General features: G+C 40.8%; 1 protein-coding gene across 14 annotated transcripts in view; it reads left to right on the forward strand.

The window, feature by feature from the left end:
- Positions 1-14,579, forward strand: part of LOC147175547 (neuronal cell adhesion molecule-like) — a 79,667-nt gene that overhangs the window by 47,963 nt on the left and 17,125 nt on the right. For 4 of the 14 annotated variants that reach the window (XM_086072788.1, XM_086072792.1, XM_086072798.1 and 1 more), the window contains exons 3-17: positions 4,482-4,677; positions 6,003-6,108; positions 6,223-6,416; positions 7,538-7,660; positions 7,793-7,963; positions 8,210-8,266; positions 10,176-10,287; positions 10,991-11,175; positions 11,247-11,381; positions 11,540-11,683; positions 12,545-12,656; positions 12,734-12,900; positions 12,981-13,128; positions 13,921-14,048; positions 14,234-14,263. In XM_086072788.1, the coding sequence (XP_085928914.1) occupies positions 4,575-4,677; positions 6,003-6,108; positions 6,223-6,416; positions 7,538-7,660; positions 7,793-7,963; positions 8,210-8,266; positions 10,176-10,287; positions 10,991-11,175; positions 11,247-11,381; positions 11,540-11,683; positions 12,545-12,656; positions 12,734-12,900; positions 12,981-13,128; positions 13,921-14,048; positions 14,234-14,263 (1,915 nt within the window). In that variant the 5' untranslated portion in view covers positions 4,482-4,574. The remainder of the gene's footprint in view (positions 1-4,481; positions 4,678-6,002; positions 6,109-6,222; positions 6,417-7,537; positions 7,661-7,792; positions 7,964-8,209; positions 8,267-10,175; positions 10,288-10,990; positions 11,176-11,246; positions 11,382-11,539; positions 11,684-12,544; positions 12,657-12,733; positions 12,901-12,980; positions 13,129-13,920; positions 14,049-14,233; positions 14,264-14,579) is intronic. The other 10 variants (XM_086072789.1, XM_086072793.1, XM_086072799.1 and 7 more) reach the window with 6 other exon arrangements.

Here is a 14,579-nt window from a genome sequence, read left to right on the forward strand (position 1 = left end):
AAATACATTTCAAAAAACAAAAAACAAAGCTCGAAAAGAAATAAAAATGAACTGTAATGAAAATTCCAAAACTATTTTAACCACAGTGTGTGTGTGTGTGTGTGTGTGTGTATCATGATTATGTTTTATTTTTTTACATTAAACAACAATGCATTTTGTACAAAAAACCCTCTTTAATGTCACGTAGACAAAAAAAACGACGTGCTGTGCAAGTTGTGAATGATGTGCTGAACTGCAGATATGAATCAGAAGCACATTTAATTCATTTCTCACTTTGGTGGCGGCGGACAGAAAAGATTGGCCTGTCAGTGAAAAGATTTCCTCCCTGATGTTATCGGCCGTCTGACAGTTTTTGGCGTAACGCTCTAAACGGAGTTGTTAGCGTTATTGACTTTTCTGCTTTTCCGCCATCTGTTTTCACACGATGTCCATTTTTCACCACATTTGAACTTGCACTTTAAAACACAGCAATTATTATTACATCTTATTGTTCAGTACTTGGGAACGCTTTGGTTTTTCGTACCTCTGAGATGCTGCTGGGTGTGACGATGTGAGGGGTTTGGGCCTTGTATCATCACAGCTCACAGGGATATTTATATCAAACACACGCACACACACACACACACACACATTTCGATACAAGTGCGGCGACCGGCAGGAGCGCAGCCTCCTCAGCTCATTAAATTGTGAAATGGATCCGCCCTGGAAGCTTTCCAGATAAAAATCACCATGCAAGGCTTCACCTCCGCATTTATAATTAACACTTTTATTCCCAATTAGCCCCCCTTTTTTTTTCGCAATGCAGGCATTACCGGTGGCTATTTTAGTGCATGACTGATTTCTCCTTTTCGGTGGACTCGCCAACAAGAACAGTTAGCAGCGAACTAGCTGACAAGCGGCTAGCGCAAGAAGCTAATGACTTTTATACCACTTTTCCTTAAATAAAATAATTGTCTATGAGGGCCCACTCGTCTAAACAGTTATTCAGATTAATATTGTCTTTGTGGAATATGAATTAAGCAGCAACCTCCATCTGTTTTTATCCGTCTTAGGGGGCGGCCATTTTGCTACTGTCGACTGAAAATGACATCACAGTGCTTAAGGGCTCTGATAACGACCAATCGCAGCTCAGCTTGCGATTATCACATGACCTAACTCAGAAAACAGGTGAGCTGTGATTGGTGGTTTCTGAGACTTTCGGCACTGTGATATAATTTTCAGTCGACAGCAATCTGCAAAATGGCTGCCCGCGGAGATGGACAAAATAATTTGAGACTTGAATTCCCTCTTTTTTTCGTATTATAGCCACATGAAGAAGTGCTTATTTTCAAACATCACACCACTTTTCCTAACCAAAATCATCGCGCAATGGCAGGTATTGCCATCAAGGATTATGGGAAGTAAATCATTTTCGAAAAGGTTGGTCTAGAGCAGGGGTGGGCACGCTCGTTCCTCGAGGGCCAGAGTCCTGCAGGTTTTGGATGTTTCCCTTCTCCAACAAAGCTGATAAATGATCAGCTAATCAGCAAGCTCTGCATAAGCCTGATAACAATCCTGTTGATTGGAATCAGCTTGTGTTAGAAGAGGGAAACCTCCAAAACCTGCAGGAACCCGGCCCTCGAGGACCGAGTGTGCCTACCCCTGGTCTAGAGCAGTGGTTCTCAACCGCGGTCCTTGAGTACCCCTATGCAACCTATTTTCAATGTTTCCCACAAGTTTCAAATGATTAACTAATCAGCAAGCTCTGCATGAAGCCTGATAACGATCCTCAGCTGTGTTCACTGGGGAGAGATGGAAAACAGGCTTGGATAGGGGTACTCGAGGACCTGGTCTGAGAACCAGTGGTCTAGAGTAAGATATATGAAAAAATGCATTGAAAGTTATACACGTTAGGCACTTTGCCCTAGCATTAGCATTAGCATTAGCATTAGCATTAGCATTAGCGTTAGCATTCCAACGACCTTTTCTCATAGTACTTCCAGGTCATCAAATCAAAAACCAGAATGGGAGGCCCTCTGTCTTCCTTCATTGCTCCGCAAAATCAGTCAGAAGAGCCACACAAGATTAAAATCAAAGTCCTTCGAGCTACATCAAGTCCTATCAAGCTGACGGCAGTGGAACAAAACCCAGGAAGTCAAAACACATACACAGTTGCTCAGAAAGCCTCTTTGTTGTGTATTATGCTCAACTTTGGCTGTTCCACTGTAATTTGTGATGAAATTGGTCTCGCCTTTCGGCCCGGACTTTGTGATACTACACAACCGTGTGATTGGCTCACGCCCTCGGCCCAAAACACACGCTCTCCCGAGAGAGCGTGTGAAGGAAGCCAGGGGGGCGCAGACGAGTTCTCCTCCATCATGACCCGAGGGCAGTGCTAACAAACAAGTCAGTCCCCCAAAGGAGGGTCGGGACGGGGGCCAACTTGTTTTGCTGTCAGGGCCTTTTCGCCCCAGACAAAAACGTAACCCCTCGCCACTGTCGGACCTGCCCCAGTGCTGCTTGGTGTCTGACAGGCCAATTTTAATTTCTTCTTCAAGTCAACCACAAAGTTCAATGTGTGCTGTTGCGATTAGAAAAAGGAGCATGTCTGCCCTCACAGCAACTTTCCCGTTCCGCGCCAACGGCTTTTACAGAGAGATAAAAGCGGGCCGGAATATGACTCCCAATTTCAGTTTTCAAGCTTCACAAGCTAAGCAAATAAGAAATTATACTGATGCTATCGGTTGGAATAATTGCTTGCTATGGCTATGGACTTTGGCTCACACTTGAGTGTGGACAATGAATGCATAATCGTTAGCATTTGCCAATCAGGATTTCTGAAACATGTTTCCCAGGTTCACACATACGTGATGGTGTGGTATACGTGCCAGAGCAGTAGCAAAGAAAATGATATCCTCGGCAAAGCAGTGCACACTTACTGAAAAACCTTCCGAGCCATGTAAGCTGTGTGGAAATACTAGGCTATAATAGTTAAAAAAAAATAAAAAATACTTACTGATGTCAACACTTTGTAGCCAATTCCAAATTATAATGCAATTACGTTGCATACTGTACCGTATTTTTCGGACTGTAAGTCGAAAGCACATTTTTGGGAGGGGTTGGGGGTTATGTTACAAAAGTCCTCAGACCCTCCCTGAAAATCCCTGTTCCCTAATCGTGGGTGAGATCTGAAGTATGCTCCTTCACTCCGACTGTACGTAAACACGGAGCGTTATTCACGTTTTCCCATCAAATGAGTGCCAGAGCCCAGTGAGTCAGGCAGTACATTTCTTCTTCTACTGTCTTGGCGGTGGGCAAATACTTTTGGTGCATTACCGCCAGTGGAAAGAAGGTGGCAGTAACTTGGCAACTTTTTCACTAAATCTGGCCAATTTCCAAAGCTTCTTGGTGACTTTTTTTTTTTGCATAAGAAGCTAGCGACAAATTAGCGATTTTTATTCATTTTTTTATCTGGTAGACAAAGCATTTAAGTCATGAAGTTATTTTGAGAAGTGATGGCCTAAAAAAAAAACTGAAGAAAGTTGATTAATAGTTCTAAACATATTTAGGGTGTTTGTTTGTTTTTTTACTCACTTGTTGCCTCTAGCGCAACGTTATTTCTCTCTCCTGCAGCGTCCATTACAATTGCATGGGTCGTGAAGTCGTTTAGCGACTTCTAGCGACTTTTAGCACAGCCAATAGCTACTTTCCCTTACTGGGGTGTTGACAACACTGACAGATTACAGAACAGGGATTTTGGGTGCCAGTCCAAGTTCTAAGTCAAGTCAAAAGACCGGCCAAACGATGGCATTTTTTGTTGTTGTTACAATTTATAGCCCCAAAAATACAGTAATCCAAAATGGATGATGAACTCCTTTGAAGACATCCGGCAAGCAACACGTTTCTCAGTTTCTATTAAAGGGACATTTGTGATAAAACTATTATAAAAACATGCAGTTGAATGATAAAATATCAATAAGAACAAATAGTTACAATAAATTGTTTTTATATTTGAGTGAAATGTATGTCATGTTCAAGAAAAATACGTGTTTTTTGTTTCTGAACAATATTTGATTTGATTGAAATCAAATTTTCAAACGACATTATCAAGTATTGTTATTTGGTATTGGCAAATACTCAAATGTGGTACTTAAAAAAAAAAAAGGATATATATATATATATATATATATATATATATATATATATATTTGTTTTTCTAGTGCATCTTAACTACATGAAAGGAAATCGCATTGGGTGATTCAGTGTCTGGAATTGCCTTCCAAATGTTAAGGTCGTGTGTGTGTGTGATCAATATGGCACAGAGGACCGATGGCTTGTGGATTAACAAACAGAGCAATGAAAGCCCCCCCCCCCCCCCGAATCTCTCCATCATCCGCAATGCATGACCATTGATCTGTGTCCACTGTTGCAGAGATGAATCTCCCTCTCTCTCATATTCTCTCCCTCTAATGTTGTTGTTTTTTGTCTTTCCGTCCTTGTAGCGTGAGTCAGAGCACACGTGTCCTGTCGATTGCGTGACTGGGCAGGGAGAGGAGGGGCTACTTGGTGGCGGACTTTGGCGTCGCACGCTGACGATGGAGAGGAGGAGGATGGGCGAGCCACGCTTGCTGCTGCTGCTGGTGGCGGTGACGGCGCTTCTGGGATGCCCCGCCACAGCACTGGACGTCCCGCTCGATCGTAAGACAACAGGACAAAACGCACATCATGCCTCATGTGAAGTGTCATTTCATAGAAATGAATTACAATATGACTTGTAAATGAGTCAAATATGAAATAAATGCACTAAATCTAATAACTAGAAGGAATTCCATAACAAAGTTTATACCAATACTCACTATATTTATTTATTTTTGTAAATTGGTCATTACTATGTGTGTAGTATAATGAAAAAAAAACAATCCAAACTTAGTTTCATTATTATTATTATTATTATTATTATTATTATTATTATTATTATTATTATTGATTTTCTTTTTTATTGTAGTTGTGTTGTTAATCGTACTTCTACCAATTATCGGCTTTGGACCTTAATTCAATGATACAGCACTGGGCGCCCTCCTGTGGCCATTTTACGATCAGGAAGTAGAAATGAGAAGAATAGAAAATTGCCACTAACTTCTTGAAAATTTAAGGAAAAATACTATATTGGGATATTTAGGACATTCTTGAAATTATCTGTCATTGGTTTTCTTGTGTGAAAATTTTATGTATCCAAAGTACTAATGGTATCGGTACTTGACATCGGTATGGGTGACTAATCAAGAGTTTAGTACTCGTGCTGGTATCGAACATTCTTTGTTAGGATTTATAGTATAATTTTATGGCATTTTATGAATATTATCTGCAATTTGATAAAATATTATTTATTGTAGTATAAATACTATACCTATAATACATTAGTTTTTCATCAGAGTCCTCTCTTAAGAACAAACTAAACAAGCAAAACAAAACCCCCCCAAAAATTCAGAAAAATACTGTTGGCATAGAAAATATTAATAAAGTCATTATTTTGTCAAATAAAATACATAACTAGCGCCGCTATATAAGAACAATAACTAGAAACGCATTTAGATGAAGAAATTGCATTCCTTCCACACTAATGTATGGTTCTCTTTGTTGTGACTTTTGCTGATTCTTTTGGGGGCAAGTTCTGGAAAGATGTAAGTTGCAAGCAAGCGTGACGTCCGCAAAGCAGCTGTTTTGTTGCGCTTTGAGTCTCGTGCCATTTGAAACGCTGTTTTTTTGGTGTGATTTGCAGTGGAACCATAGCGTGCTGCATGCTTGTTTGGGTTCCGTTTTATTAGCAATTGGCATGAGCTTACATGCTCTGCGTTGTGGCGCTGGTACGATCCAGTAGATTGTGTTGTGCATGCCTTATTTTTTGTTCTTGCTCAGGTGCTTAACTGAGAGAGCTTCGATTGCATGCGTCAATGTGGTTAAATGGACGGTTTGCGGCGAAGGTCAAGGTTGAACGTCATCTGTATCTCTCTGGCTGCTTTTAGTGCCGCAGCCTCCCACCATTACACACCAGTCCCCCAAGGATTACATCATCGACCCCCGGGAGAACATTGTCATCCACTGTGAGGCCAAAGGGAAGCCTCATCCCAGGTTCAAAATCACGTGTTCTCACATACATTTTCAAAAATACCAACAAAAAAACGGAAAAAGTTGAATGTAAGCAAAGCCAATCGTCTTCTATCTTCTGTTGACGTTTCTCCTCAGTTTCTCCTGGACGAGAAACGGCACCCACTTGGACCTTGAGCAGCACCCCGACGTGCACATGAGGGCCCACTCGGGGACGCTGGTGGTGGACATCAGCAGGGAGCGCGCCGAACATTACGAGGGCGCGTACCAGTGCACGGCCAGGAACACACACGGGACCGCCGTCTCCAACGACATCGTGGTGCGGCAGCCCAGTGAGTAACTCGCGGCTCTTCCTCCATATTTTTTTTTTTTCATCTTCTTGCTAAACATGCATTTTCTTTTCCATAAAACTAAGTTGAATTTTCCATCTTAAGGGCGTTTCTGAAAGGTAAAGGTTTGCATGCAGAAGGTGGCATGAAATACGAGCTGGAATTTCCCTTCTTGTATTTCTCCAACATGAAAAGTGGGGACATTATTTGATCACTTGTTGCATTTGTAAGTGTGAATATATTAACAAGCTTTATTTTAGTATAGTTGTTAATTATAGCAATGGACAGAATATCAGTCAAAAATGCTTTTATGCAAACAATACTCCGCAAAATGACTATACTGATTATTGGCCAGGCAGATTATCGGCACTGATATTCATCTATTGACCCTTTTTCAAAATCTGACGGTCGATAAGAGATCATAGAGAACTATTTTTAACCTCAGGGAACTATTTATTCAAATGTTCAATTCATATATATTATAAGAGATGTTGTTGACCTTGGGAAATGAAACAAAGATAAGCGAAAGTTTAACATTTCAGTTATTTCATTCATATTTTACTGTAAAAAAAAAAAAGAGAGAGAGAGAGAGAGATATTTACTTGTTTATGTTTTCATTTAACTTTAAAATAATAATAATAATAATTATTATTATTATTATTATTATTATTATTATTATACTAATAATAAACTTTATTACAGACTCAATAGATAAAAATTGGAGTTGTTATTTTTATATTTTTTTATCTTGACGCCAATATTTTCCCTTTTGCTGAAATTGAAAATCGGTTCCAAATATTGGTTATCGGCATCCTTGACGACTAATAATCGGTATCGGTCCTGAAAAGAAAAGCATATCGTTCTAGCTCTACAGTATAAAACACAGAAGCCATGAGTCATTTAAATTTTGGGTTGAGGGACAACGTTTTGGATGAAAACTGTAGTTTGTTAATTTCTTGGTAAATTAACAACCCTACAAATTCAGCAAGAGATCAAATAATGATTTCCCCAACTGTATAATGACCTCACCTCGCCTCATCATTCCTTTTCGCTCTTCATTTATAATTATCAAGCTTTTAATTCGCCTACTGCATCTAATAGCTTTTTGTTTTAAACCAATCCAGGGTCGCCTTTGTGGTCCAAAGAGAAGATCAAGCCAATCATCATCCAGGAGGGCGTGTCCTTAGTGTTGCCGTGCCGACCCCCTGCCGGCTTTCCTCCCCCCATTGTTTTCTGGATGGACAACAGTAAACATTTACAAGCACGCATGTCACACAATGATATGAATGTTTTCTGTACACTCCGACAAACAAACGACACTGATTTTGTTTGCGAACGTCCAGTTAAATCTGATTGCTGCCGTTTCGTCCCCCCGTCAGACTTCCAGCGGTTGCCCCAGAGCAACAGGGTGTCCCAGTCGCTGAACGGCGACCTCTACTTCTCCAACGTGCTGCGCGAGGACTCCAGGAACGACTACATCTGCTACGCCCGCTTCCCACATACGCAGACCATCCAGCAGAAGCAGCCCATCGCCGTCAAGGTCCTCAACCGTAAGTCGGAGCCGTCTTTACGCAGCCTCGTGCCGGAAGCCGTTCGATTGCACGACGGTAGAGGGAGGCGTCGGAGGGCAGCGAGAAGTTGTTTCCATCCTCGGAGACGCCAGAGGCCGGCCCTCCGACGGTTATTTGCCATAGCATGATCGTTCCTCATCTGCTCCCCGACCAATTATTTGTTGATTTATTTCAAAGCATGTTCATGTGCTGGCTTGTTTGAATGCTTGTTTTGTTGTGTTTCAGTGGACGCGATCAATGACACAATGGAAGCTTTTTACAATGACACTGATTTATTTAGTGGTGAGTTACGGCAAATTACGACTCCCTGCCTTTCTCCCGGTGCTTTCTCCAGCTCACCTTGAACTACAGCGGAACCTCCAAAGTCGAACGCAATCCGTTCCGGGAAGATGGTTGACTCTCAAGTTGATCATTCTTTCCCCAAAATTTTTTTCTATGTATATATATATATATATATATATATAAAGTTTTGAATTGATATGGCTGATATTTTTTGAGTTACAAATCATTTTCAAATACATCGCTACTAAGTAAAAAAAAAGAAAAGAAAAAAAAAAAGAGTAATTGTGGCAGTTCAATGTCCTTAACACGGGAATACAAAATGAGAATACTCGCTGCAAGCTGCTGTTGGCCACTACTCACACTCACACACATGCTAAATGACTCCCGATGTCACTCACAAGCCACACCCCTTGAAGGCACACATCCAACACATTAATACTACAGTACTTTTAGATTCAATTTTAATATGTTTGATTGTATGTGTTGTTGTTGTTTTTTTAAAATCTAAAATACAATTAAATCTATCTTTATGTTTTTGTCTGGATGTAACAAATTAAATGTTTTTTTTAAATTCATTTCAATTGGGAAAACTGATTTAATATATGGGTAGATGGACTTACTATTTTGGCCATGGAACAAATTAAATTCGTAAGTCAATGTATCACTGTACAATAAAGTCATACAGCTGTACTTTACATTAGCATCTGTTTTGGTAATAATAATCTAGTAAAGAAAACAAATGTGTTTCAAAAAATTTTTTTAATAATAAAAATGATTAAATATGATTTTCTTTCCAAAGTCTTCTGGGTTTAAAAGCATTCATTACTCAACCTTTAATCCATTTGGGTACAGCATAACAACTACATGCATAACAACATGCCATGTAGTTCATGCCATCACCATGTTTACTTTGAAATCTGGGCTCTACAGCTAACCAAAGACTGAAGACTATGAAATCAATTCCTTTTTTTTTTTTTGTCACATTAAGTGAATCTGTTCCAATAACTTTTTTTTTTTTTAACAGTACAACAAAGACAATGATTTATTTGATGAAAGTGGAACAAAATCTGTTCCAAGCGTTATCGTCACTGTTTACCATGGCTGGAAAACTTTTCATGGTGGCATCACACACACAAAAAATCACACTAAAGAAGCCCAAAATAAAGCAAAACCCATGCAAGAGTTTAAATATTTTGTTTAGTTTTTTGCTTGTACAGTATTCCAAATTGAGGCATTCGACTTTGGAGCTTCCACTGTCCTGTATGGGATCCAGACTTTCCCACCACACTAACCCGTCACCCTTAAATTCAAACCTTTACTCCCTTAGATACCCGTAGCAGCCGTAACACGCACCCCTTCACTCCAAATCAGCCGATTTAATACAATTGCACCTTTTTTCCCCCCCACCATCCAATCAGAGACCTTCGCTTCTCTTTCTTCTTATTTATTTCTTGAATGAGCCTCCTGATAACATCTGTCCAATATTAGATACATCAAAAAGAAGAAACGTCTAATTTCTCGCTCAATTAACAATTCCGACTGCCTCCTCCTCCTCCTCCTCCTCCTCATTTCTTGTTATACACGACCTTTGCTTTCTTCCCTATTTGCCCTTTGGCGTCCAAGCTGTTGGATTAAATCGCTCGCATTATTGCCGGCAGCACCTGCGCTTGACGCCTTCACCGGTTTATGGTCAGAAAGTGTTTATCTCATTTGCGTTTATCCATTTCGCTCACCGTTATAACTCTCCAGAGGGCAAATCATTAGCCGTAAATTTGCCTGCAAATGCAAATAGCGGGCTATAAAGTCCGTTCGAGAGGTGTGTTCGCAATGCGCTGGCTTATTGCGGATGCCAGTGACATATGGCCTCAGCCCCAGAGTGATAATAACTGCTGTGTGGGTGTGACTGCAGAAGAGCCGGCGGATGAGCGGAAGCCCACCTTCCTCACCCCGTCTGGACCATCCAGCTCCAAAATGGTGCTCCGTGGTCAGGTGCTGGAGATGGAGTGCATTGCCGAAGGACTGTACGTATCATCCTGACATCTTATGCTCTCTTTTTTTTTTTTTTTGTTACAATTTGGGCAGACTGAGGGGGTTTTCTATTACGCGACCACGGAAGCACTTTGGTGACAGAAAGTAGACTAGACTAGACTTTAGATTGGTTAAAAGCAGGTCTAAGTTGTGGCACAGGTGATGTATTGCGATTTTGGTGGATTTCATCTAGGCGCAGTGTCAACTTCACATCTGTGATTTGTGATCTGGGATAGCCTTGACCAACTTTACATCAAGTGGAGATCTGCTTGCAGTTAAAAAAAGAAAAGCGCAACAATCTTCTGAATGGACTGCAACATTTCACTCCTGTGCTGAATTTCAAAGAGCTGCTTTGGTTGGCTTATAAAAAAGTTTGCTGTGTTCGCTCCCACAATGGCGTAAATGGCCCCTTTCTAACTGCGCCCATTTATGAAAATACCAAAAGAAAGAAAACTCTTTTTGTCTTATTGAAATCAGCTTGTTGGTTGTATTCCGACTTCAGAACCTGAGTCCAAAGGAAAACATGTAAGCCCCCTTAAAACATTTCATCACAACCCAGACAACTCCAAATAAATAATTTACTTGGTAGTAAAAAAAAAAATCCCAAAATTGCAAACTTGTAAACTGCACAAACTCAAATATTTATAATTGAAATATGCAACAAAAAAAAAAGATTTTTAATCTTTTACATTTAAGCCCCACTCCTGAAGTCTCCTGGGCCAAAGTGAGCGGCGAGCTCCCGACCACGCGCATCTCATTCCTGCATCACCAGAAAATCTTGCGCATCGTCAACGTGTCGGAAGCTGACGCGGGCGATTACCGCTGCACCGCCAAGAACCCGCTGGGCTCGGTCCACCACACCATTCAAATCACAGTCAAAGGTGCGTCCCCACAACACATGCTGTAATCCATGCAGCGTGAGTCATGATGAAATCTCCTTTCTGTTTTCCAGCTGCTCCATACTGGATCAGCGGTGCTCCCAGGAATCTCGTCCTGGCCCCGGGAGAGAATGGGGTGCTGATGTGCTGGGCCAGTGGTACCCCAAAGCCCAGCATCCATTGGGCCATGAATGGCGTTGCCATCGAGCGTGAGTGGACAAACGCTGTACAACACCAAATAAATCTGTCACAAAAAAAGTATATACTGAAATCATGACTATGTTGGTCATTCTCCCAAAGTAGACTTGTGGTCCAAAAATCCCTTGTTGTTGTTCAAGTTCTGTAATATTCCGCCATCCATGAATAGATGCCCCAAAGGACCCCAGCCGGAAAGTGGAAGAGGACACCATCATATTCACCGACGTGCAGACGGAATCCAGCGCCGTGTACCAGTGTAACGTCTCCAACCAACATGGCTACCTCCTGGCCAACGCCTTCGTGAATGTCTTGTGTAAGTTCGGATTCAGAAAACTGTATTCATTCCCGTGGTCCAATTTAGAAAGCAGAGAGCAGCACAGTGGAATGGAGCAACCTTTATTTCCTCATAAATATTATAAATTGATAAATATGTACGGGTAGAAATATAAATAAGTACGAATAGAAGAGTTCTGAGAGTGAAGTATTAAGTATTAGTATAAACATATATTTTTAGGAGGGGGTGGGGGGGGGGGCGTATTATTCCAAGGAAAAAACGTGCAAAATTTGCTACTTTATATAGTGGCAAATTTGCGAGTACACAATGTGTATTTCTCACAAGTTTTTGAGAAATACAACTCGTAAATTTGCGTCTTTATAAAGTGCCAAATTTGCAACTTTATAAAGTGCCAAATTTGCTACTTTATAAAGTGGCAAATTTGCGAGAGAAAAAAACTTGTGAATTTGCGACTTTATAAAGTGCCAAATTTGTCACGATATAAAGAGTCAAATTTGCTTGGGAAAAAAACTCATTAATTTGCGACTTTATACAGAGACAAATTTGCGAGTACGCTACGTGTATTTCTCTCAACTTTGAGGTTTTTTTCTCGCAAATCTGCCACTTTAAAAAGTGGCAAATTCGCCTCTTTATAAACTTGCAAATGTACACATTTTTTCCCCCACAAATTTGCCACTTTTTCAAGTGACAAATACAAAAAAACATTCTCTCTGAATATTATATATATGTATATGTATATATATATGTGACCCTAATACACCGTTGTATAGAGGCTTCCTGTTTGCTTCCAATAAAAAAAAAAAAGCCACACACGAATAAACACGGATCTATCTGCATTGATTGGCGGCATTGCATTAACCGGCGCACCTCGTTTTCTAGCCGAGCCTCCCAGAGTGCTGACGCCGGCCAACACAGTCTATCAAGTTATCAAGAATCACAGAGCCCTGCTGGAGTGCACTTCCTTCGGCTCACCCATCCCCAAAATTAGCTGGTGAGTTAATGAACCTTGAACCGGGATGGCTAATGTGCCATCAAAAAGCATCAATGGGGTTCCCATTTCTGTCTCAGGTTCAAGGAGAGTCCTTCCGGCACGCTAGACACCGAGACGCACAATGAGCACGACAATGGCACTTTGGAGATCCGTGTCGCTCAGCCTCGGAATAGCGGAAAGTACACATGCGTGGCCCGGAATTCGCTTGGGATTTATGAGAATCACGTGCACCTGGAAGTCAAAGGTAATCCTTGCTAAAGAGTACCACTAGTGGGAGCCCTCGTTCCGCTCTCACATTTGCATATTAACCTCCTGGCTTACCAGAACCGACCCGAATCCTGAAGCAGCCGGAATACCGAATGGTGCAGCGTGGCAAGTCGGTCGTGTTCGAGTGCAAAGTGAAACACGACCTCTCGCTCGTGCCCACCATGACGTGGCTCAAAGATGACGGGGAGCTGCCCGACGACGAGAGGTGAAAAACTGATTCTTGCTTTTCTGTGACGCACAGCTGTCACTTTTGTATATTAACGTTTAGCCTGTTCTTTGTATGCACAAAAATGGTGGCGTACCAACAACTTGGTTTGAAGGTTTTGCTGCCCCACCAAGCAATGACAGGCTGAGTCGGTATATTCCAAAAACTTCTCTATAAAGATTACTGCAAGTTATACTGTCTGCACATGTTCATTTTGTCATCAGATAATGTCTACATAATAAATAAAAACGGCACCTTTTTAACACTAGCACCATCTGCTGGATGAGGTGAGTTACTGCTCTACTTGCCCCCAAATTATAGTATAATATTAATGTTATTAATAATGTAAACTGATTGATGCTGTTTATTTATTGCTATGTAAGGATTATTTTTTTCATCCCCCCAAAATATTTTTGTCCATTCCAAGAATTTTTTTTGCCTCAGTATATATATTTTTTTAATAAAAAAAAATTATATATATATATATATATATACAGTACTGTACTGTATATTATCTGCTGGGCTATAATGTGTTATATACAACCAAGAACATACAATGATAAGAATTTCCATAGGTTATGTATAAATACATTAAATATCAAGCGAAACAAAATGAAAAATACAATTCCTGAATTTATGAGTCGTGTTGCATATGATGTCATCATTTTTCTGTTATGAAGTTTTCCAATATAATCGTCACCTTGACTCGCATGATATCTGTTTGACTCGCATTACTCAATAAATATGGTTGGTCTCAAAACCTAATCAGAAAATCTGATTTATTGCATGAAGCAGATTTGTCGTGGACGCCGACAGCCTCACCATCGCCGACGTGATGGAGGGCGACGCCGGCGTATACACGTGCATTATGAACACAACGCTGGACCACGATTCGGCCAGCGCCGAACTCACCGTTGTCGGTATGCGCCCGGATTCATTTTTCCGAGGTCCATTCCTCTGATTGTTGACTTGCAAAGCTTTTAGTGGATTCGCTCTATGGTTTACATCATTCTACACATGAATATTTCATTGTCGATGGTTAATCTTTGTTTTAATATGGCTGACATATCACTTTACTTGGTCACCCCCCACGCCGACCCGGCAGAGGCCACGCCGACACCGTCTGTTGTCAACGGTAACACCTGAAGCAAACGTGGCTTTACAGATGTGCTCGACTTTTTTGGGGGGGATGATTTGTTTTTTTTTGTGAAGTGAAGCACGTGCGTCTTGAGGATGCCATTGGATGATGCGTGTTCCATTTTTCACTGTTCTTGAATTTCCATTTCAAGTTTGCATGTCCTCTACACTGTAAAAAAAAAAAAAAAGAGTAATATTCACTTTAAAAAACCTAGTAAAGTTTTTTCACTCAAAAATTCAAAGTCAATTTTACATAGAGAGTTTTGAGTACACTTAAGCAGTTAAAAAAAAAGAAGCTACTCAAGGGTCGAGGA

The sequence above is a fragment of the Leptonotus elevatus genome, chromosome 4, assembly GCF_054856555.1.
Source record: "Leptonotus elevatus isolate MCC_2025b chromosome 4, RoL_Lele_1.0, whole genome shotgun sequence".
NCBI classification, from domain to species: Eukaryota; Metazoa; Chordata; class Actinopteri; order Syngnathiformes; family Syngnathidae; genus Leptonotus; species Leptonotus elevatus.